Source organism: Crocuta crocuta, unplaced genomic scaffold, assembly GCF_008692635.1.
Source record: "Crocuta crocuta isolate KB4526 unplaced genomic scaffold, BGI_CrCroc_1.0 scaffold75, whole genome shotgun sequence".
NCBI lineage: Eukaryota > Metazoa > Chordata > Mammalia > Carnivora > Hyaenidae > Crocuta > Crocuta crocuta.
The window spans coordinates 1,603,463-1,610,222 of record NW_027530350.1 but is presented as its reverse complement, the minus strand read 5'-3'; the positions used below and the strand labels follow the sequence as shown (position 1 = coordinate 1,610,222).

Sequence of the window (6,760 nt, the reverse complement as noted above, 5' to 3'; positions counted from 1 at the left end):
ACTTCCTGTGCTCTGCCTGGCACACAGTGCATCATTTGTTGTTATGAATGAGATAGAAACCTGCAATTCTCACTCACGCCTCACTCTTCCCTCAGAGTGCCTCTCCTCAGAGTCCACATGTCCCCAAAGTGTCCAGACCATCACTTACTCCGATTCGTCTCTCTCTCCCTCTCAAGGTTCATCTTGTTGCTTGCCCCATATTTCTGTCCTCTATGCCCCTGTCCCTGTGGCCTTCAAAGGTCTTTCCAACTGGGTAGCAGGGGGGTCAGGGAGAACTTCCTTGATCCTCCAACTCCCTTGATCTAGCCTCCTCATTTCGTTTTCTCCTCAGTGCCAAAGTTCCTGAAAGAATATTCTCCAGGCGTTGTGTCTCCTTCCCCCCATCCCAATTCACTGTTATTTTTTTATTTTATTCACTCATTTTTTGAAGAGTTAATACGTGTTTACAATACAGAATTCAAAACATTCCAGAAGGCACACAATGAAGTATCTTCCTTCCTTGGTTTCCCCAAGCCACACGGCTCTCCTCAGAGGCAACCCCCACTCTCAGTACCTTGTGTATCTTTCCACAGAGTATACGCATACATATATTTTTGTTCACATGTTTCTATACAACTGAAGGCATTTATGCATATTTTCCATCCTTTGCTTTTTTTCACATAAAATACGTTAAGGAGTGTTGTACATCAGGAAATCCAAAGCTGCTCCCTTCTTTTAAATAGCTGCCAAAGAGCCCTCTGTGAGGATGTACCATAAATTCTCTGCTGTGGGCACCCAAGATGTTTCTAGTCCTTTGTTCTAATGAGCATGCTGCAGTGAGCATCCTTGCATATCTGGGATCTATCCACCCTTGCGAGTGCATCTGTGGGATAGACCACAGAAATAAATTGGATTTTGCATTTGGGAGTTAAATCGCTTTCCAAAAGGGCTGTACCAGTTCACTCACCCACAGCACTGTACGGGAGGCCCTCTCTCTCCCCAGCCCAGCAGCTGCCAAATCCTACCGCTTCTTTGTGGGCATCTCTTCCATTCTCGGCTCCTTCCCAGCCCTGCTGCTCCACGCCGACAGCACTTCCTCTGGCTGCAGCGGGCCCATCCAATCTCCACTGGCTCAGAAAAGACGGTTCCTCCCATGCACCCTCACAGGTGCTTGCTCCCCAGCAGAGGACTATGCACAAAGCTAGAACTCAATATGAATTAATGAAGCCTGGCTCCAAATGAGGCATTATGTCATCCTAGTACTGGCAGATGGCATTTCCAAAAGTGAAAAAATACTCTCCCCGTTCTGCTTTTTAAAAAATATATATGTTTTAGTTATTCCTTTGGACATAAATGTTTTTGAGGTGTGTGTGCATGTGTGCACACGAGCGTTGCCATTGTTGATTTGTCTGTTCTTTAACTTACTTAGTCAGCCAAATAGAATGCACTGGTTCTGGTCTCCCCCAGCTCCTTTCCCCCAGCTCCCCCAGTGTTTGGCTTTCACTTTTGCTACCGCTGCTCCTACCCTTCTCCTCACCTCCCGGAGACACGATGGCCAGGGCCACCTCCAGGGCCCTGCTCCATGCTCTAGTCTCAGGGGTCCTCCAGCAATGCCAGAGTCTGCTCTCCACTCTGTCCTGTTCCACCAGCTCCCAGCACACACACAAAGGCAGGAAATGGGCCTCTAGCCGCGTGTCACAGTAGAGTTCTCTGACATTTTAGGAGATCCTTGGATGGTAGAAAGAATCCTTGCATTTTCACAGTTCTTGGGATCGCAGGACTCAGCATCCCCAGTGTACCCCCCCCATCTCCATTGTGACACACTCAGGGTGTTTTGGGGGGAGGAGATGCGGGGGCAGTAGACAGGATGGGGGGGGGGGCGTCCGGGATGCAGCACACGCTCACACTGCTGCTGGGGAGGGAGAGGGAAGGGAGGAGAGAGGTGAGGCGCTGGAAGGGGTGGGGACTGCGGGACTGGCCCGGGCGGGACGGGGCACGGTGTGTGCACGCGCCTGTGCGCGGCGTTGAAATGCCCGGCGCTCTGGGGCAGCCGGACAGAGCCCAGGGCGCGCGCGGAGTCTCCCAGTGTCTCGCTCCTCCCGCCACAGCCATGACAGAAAACTCCGACAAAGTCCCCATTGCCCTAGTGGGGCCTGACGACGTCGAGTTTTGCAGTCCCCCGGTGAGTACGGCTCTGGATCCCGGTCCCGCTGCCGGGTCAGTGGACAGCAGGGCCTGGCTTTGGATCCACTGCCCGGAGTCAGGGATTTGTGACACCAAATGTGGGAGGTGTGTCCCCAAAGATGCGCGTGTGCAGGGGGCCCGGGATCCGCAGACCGGTGGGAAGGGGAGGGTGGGACGGGACCCCGGAGCGGGCGTCCTGTGGCGGGAGGAGAGTGCGCATCCCCGCGGCGCTGGCCCTGCTCCGCAAAAGTTTGCTCATCGCACACACATCCACGTCTGAGTAAAGAGGGACCTTCAGGAGGGAGCGTGGCAGAAGGGGGCACGCTGTCTCCCACCCCAGCCTGGAGTTGGGGGGGGGGGGGGACGAGGCGCAGAAGTGACCGGTCTCTCCCCGGCCCCGGCCCGCAGGCGTACGCCACGGTGACCGTGAAGCCCTCCAGCCCCGCGCGCCTGCTCAAGGTCGGAGCTGTGGTCCTCATTTCGGGGGCGGTGCTGCTGCTCTTCGGGGCCATCGGGGCCTTCTACTTCTGGAAGGGGAGCGACAATCACGTAAGTCCAGAGGACGTCGCACAGGGGTGCGGACCCGAGTCCGGGTGCGCAGGGCCGGGAGGCGCACGGGGCCGCGGGGTCCTCGCTGTCACCCGCACGTTCCCCTCTAGGTGGAGCCAGAGCGCCGGGCTCGCGCTTTCCTCTGGGTCCCCTCCGGCCAACTTCTGCCCTCCCTCCCACACGGCCGCGCCGCTTTTTGCTCTCGGTAACTTTATGGAAAAGCAAGCCAGGGTTTTAACAGAGAAGATTGAAAGATTGAGTAGCGGGAAAATCCACGGACTGTTAGGGGAAAGCCGTTTTCTGCCGGTCTCAGCCGGGCGCTTGCAGTCCTGTGACTTTGGCACACGAGCAGTCCTGTGACTGTGGGCGAGGCAAGGCACCGCTCTGGCCTCATCCTTGGGGAAGAAATGGATTTCTGTGATCTTTGAGGCCTCTCGCAGCTGAGAAAGGCTGTGACTTTAAGAACCTAGGACAAAGATAGTGGAGGAATATTCAGACCCACTATTGGGGATGAATTTGAACATTCAGGAGTTTTTGTCTGTTTATTGCCTGTGACCTGTCCGTGAACGCTCCCTTCTCTCTATCCCTAAGGAAAAGAAATGGTCTAACTTCCTTAAAGGCGGCAAATCTCTTTAAAAATCAATTCTGGCCTAGTCACGTGTGATTTAGGGGTAAATGTTTCACTAACTGCTGTCCCACTTTCTTTGTATGTAACTATTTCTTTTAAAGCTCCACCTTCTCTCAAGGAGTATAAAAAACTGCAGCTAGCTTGACTGGGCAGAATTCCAGGGTCTTTGCTAAATACTCTGAATTTTGTTCACCTATGTAAAGGGGGGCATTTTATCTTGATGACCATTGCCAGGCCTGGTATAAGCTTATTTCCACTAATGGAGAAGAATTCCATCTCCAGGGTGCACACAAAGGGCTGTTTCTTAATCACTTCCCTCAGAGGATCTGTGGCTGCTGTTTGTGGGGGACCCCCCCAACCATGAAATTCAAAGCATGAACGAATTCCAGTACTTAGAGAAAATGGTGCTGAAAGCAATTCAACCATTTTACACATCACATCCTCTGCAGTCACTGCATAATTTGTATTTTTAACTCAAATGCCTACTGTAGATAATCATGCCATTTAGCAGAGTCTGTTTTAGAGACTATATCAAATTTACAAGCATCGATTTGTAAGATCAGAGCTGCACAGTATTTTTGTGTATACTTGAAAAGTGCCTTAATGTATTTGTATTTTAAATAGAGAAGTTAGGCCAGATGCTCATGTTTGAAAGCAGCAAATCTGAACAGGGGAACAATTTTAAGATTTACATCTCCATTAATAGCAGGGTTTCGACTGTCAACCCTTGGGAAATTGTATGGTATTCGAATGTAAAAGCTGTCTTTTCCATAACAGAACCTCAGTGGTACAGGTCATTTGGAGACAAAAAATAGCTTTGCTTTTTGGAGGGTAAAGACTTTAGACATGCTGTATATTAATTAAAATGAATACCCTTTGGCATTTAATTATTCAAGACAAACACAGCTAACTGTCAAGCTTCTAAAAAGAGAGATTGAATGTTCATACTGACTAAGTAGGGCTCCCTCTTCTCATCTTCTACTACCACAAGAGTCTGGTCCGAGAGAGCAGTATTAAATTCTAAGAATTCGGAGGAAGAGTGAATCACATTTTCTGGCCAACAGTCGAAGTTATTGCTATTTCCTCTACAGAAAGAAGAATGAAGAAAACCATGGTAGATTTTTTTTTTTACTCCTAAAATATTTGGTGCTGATCTATATCACTCAAGTCTGAAAAACAAACCACAAAATAGGAAATAGAGTACGTCTGGCACCATCCATGCATAGCACTTGCACAGGGCTGCTCTTCCTGAAAGTGTAAATAGCCCAGACAAAATGTAATCCAAAAAGGTAAGTCTCTGTCAAACAAAAAGTCATCCCCCACCAAATGGACTGCCCACTCTTTGGGGATTATCCATGTCTCTGCTCTTCTATATTAGTTTATAGAGGAGAAGCAGCTGTAATTCGCCTCCTATTCCTCTGATATGGGTAAATCCCCTTAGGACAGGCTTACTGGAAGTCAGCTGCAGGATTGTAGAAACATAACTGGGGAACAAGCGACTAGGCTCAAATACTGAAGCCATGTCTCACTCATAAATTTATGAGGCATTATCATAAATGGAACAGGCACTGAAATCTGGGATAGTCCCACCAATATGAGAAAGCTGACCATCCGACCCCGTGGGAAGAGGGGATGAGATCATTGCTTGGGGCCTTTATTCTCCAACTGATTTTTCTAGATATTCTCCCAAATGTTATGTAATTCATCTTACAGAACCCAGGCTTCATTAGAAACTCGTTAACAAATATTCTTGGCTGTAAAAGGCACCATATTGAGCAGAATCTTGGCAAACAATAAACTTCACTGTGCTTAGAAAATAGGCTTAGGTACCCACAGCTCCACTGGCTCAGAGCAGACAAGGTGATTACTACTCCACCAGCCCAGCCTCCCTCTGAGGGTAGGGCCCAGTACTTTGGAAATGACTTTGGACTGTTTACCCTCCCCCCATTCCCTTCAGGGGGGCACAGACCTCTCACTGCTGCCCTTGGAGACAGTGTGCTCCTCATAAACCATGGGCTAAAGCTACATGACAAATGCTGCAATACCTAGGCACCTGGGTGGCTCGGTTTGTTAAGCGTCCCAACTCTTGATTTTGGCTCCGGTCATGATTTCACGGACTGTGAGTTCGAGCCCTGCATGGGGCTAGGTATGGAGAACGGAGCCTGCTTGGGATTCTCGCTCTCTCTTGGCCCCTCCCCCTCAGTCTCTCTCTCAGTAAATTAACTAATTAACCTAAATAAGTAAATAAGAAAACTTTAAAAACTGATGCAATACTTATGCCTAGTTAGAACCACTAACCACTCTTCCAGTGTTATAATTTTGTCTCCTTAAGATCTGCTAAGAACTTATAAACTGTTTATTTCTGAAATCTTCCATTGCCTTACTAGTAAAAGCTTGTGNAGCCCAGCCTCCTTCTGAGGGTAGGGCCCAGTACTTTGGAAATGACTTTGGACTGTTTACCCTCCCCCCATTCCCTTCAGGGGGGCACAGACCTCTCACTGCTGCCCTTGGAGACAGTGTGCTCCTCATAAAGCATGGGCTAAAGCTACATGACAAATGCTGCAATACCTAGGCACCTGGGTGGCTCGGTTTGTTAAGCGTCCCAACTCTTGATTTTGGCTCCGGTCATGATTTCACGGACTGTGAGTTCGAGCCCTGCATGGGGCTAGGTATGGAGAACGGAGCCTGCTTGGGATTCTCGCTCTCTCTTGGCCCCTCCCCCTCAGTCTCTCTCTCAGTAAATTAACTAATTAACCTAAATAAGTAAATAAGAAAACTTTAAAAAATGATGCAATACTTATGCCTAGTTAGAACCACTAACCACTCTTCCAGTGTTATAATTTTGTCTCCTTAAGATCTGCTAAGAACTTATAAACTGTTTATTTCTGAAATCTTCCATTGCCTTACTAGTAAAAGCTTGTGTGCAATGCTTTCTCTCTCTCTCACTCTCACACACACACACACACAACACACACACACAGCCTCCTGTTGCATGAGTGAAGGATACTTGTGGCAGGAACTCCCACAAATGTTGTCTGCCATACTCCTTTTGACAGTCATCCTTAGCCCATGTGAATAGTGGCTGCTCAGAGAGCACAGGGACAGAACAGAGCCTGCTTTCTAAACCTTCCCTGCAAAAAGCATGGGCCCAGCCAAGGAAAACAGGTTTCCCAAACTGGGCTGATCAGAAGGACCACCTGAGATGCAAAGTGAACACAGCCTGCTGGGCTCTGCTCCAGCTCTGCTAAATCAGAAACTCCAGAAGTGGTTCTTAGGATCAGGCAACCCCAGAGGACACTGTGCTGCAGGGATCCAAGTTCACCAGGATGGAAGGAAGGGCACTGACACACAGTTGGCTGAAACGGTGTGCTGGTATCTTCTGTTCCGCTGAACAAAGGCCAGTGCCTGAAAGGGTACTGG

The 6,760-nt window shown here is 49.1% G+C and overlaps 1 protein-coding gene across 2 annotated transcripts in view; it reads left to right on the top strand.

Moving 5' to 3' along the window:
* Positions 1–2,008: 2,008 nt before the first annotated feature.
* The window catches only part of CNMD (chondromodulin), a 34,142-nt gene continuing 29,390 nt past the window's right edge, over positions 2,009–6,760 (top strand). The window contains exons 1-2 of one of the 2 annotated variants that reach the window (XM_077765684.1): positions 2,009–2,161; positions 2,572–2,712. In XM_077765684.1, the coding sequence (XP_077621810.1) occupies positions 2,009–2,161; positions 2,572–2,712 (294 nt within the window). The remainder of the gene's footprint in view (positions 2,162–2,571; positions 2,713–6,760) is intronic. The other variant, XM_077765685.1, reaches the window with a different exon arrangement.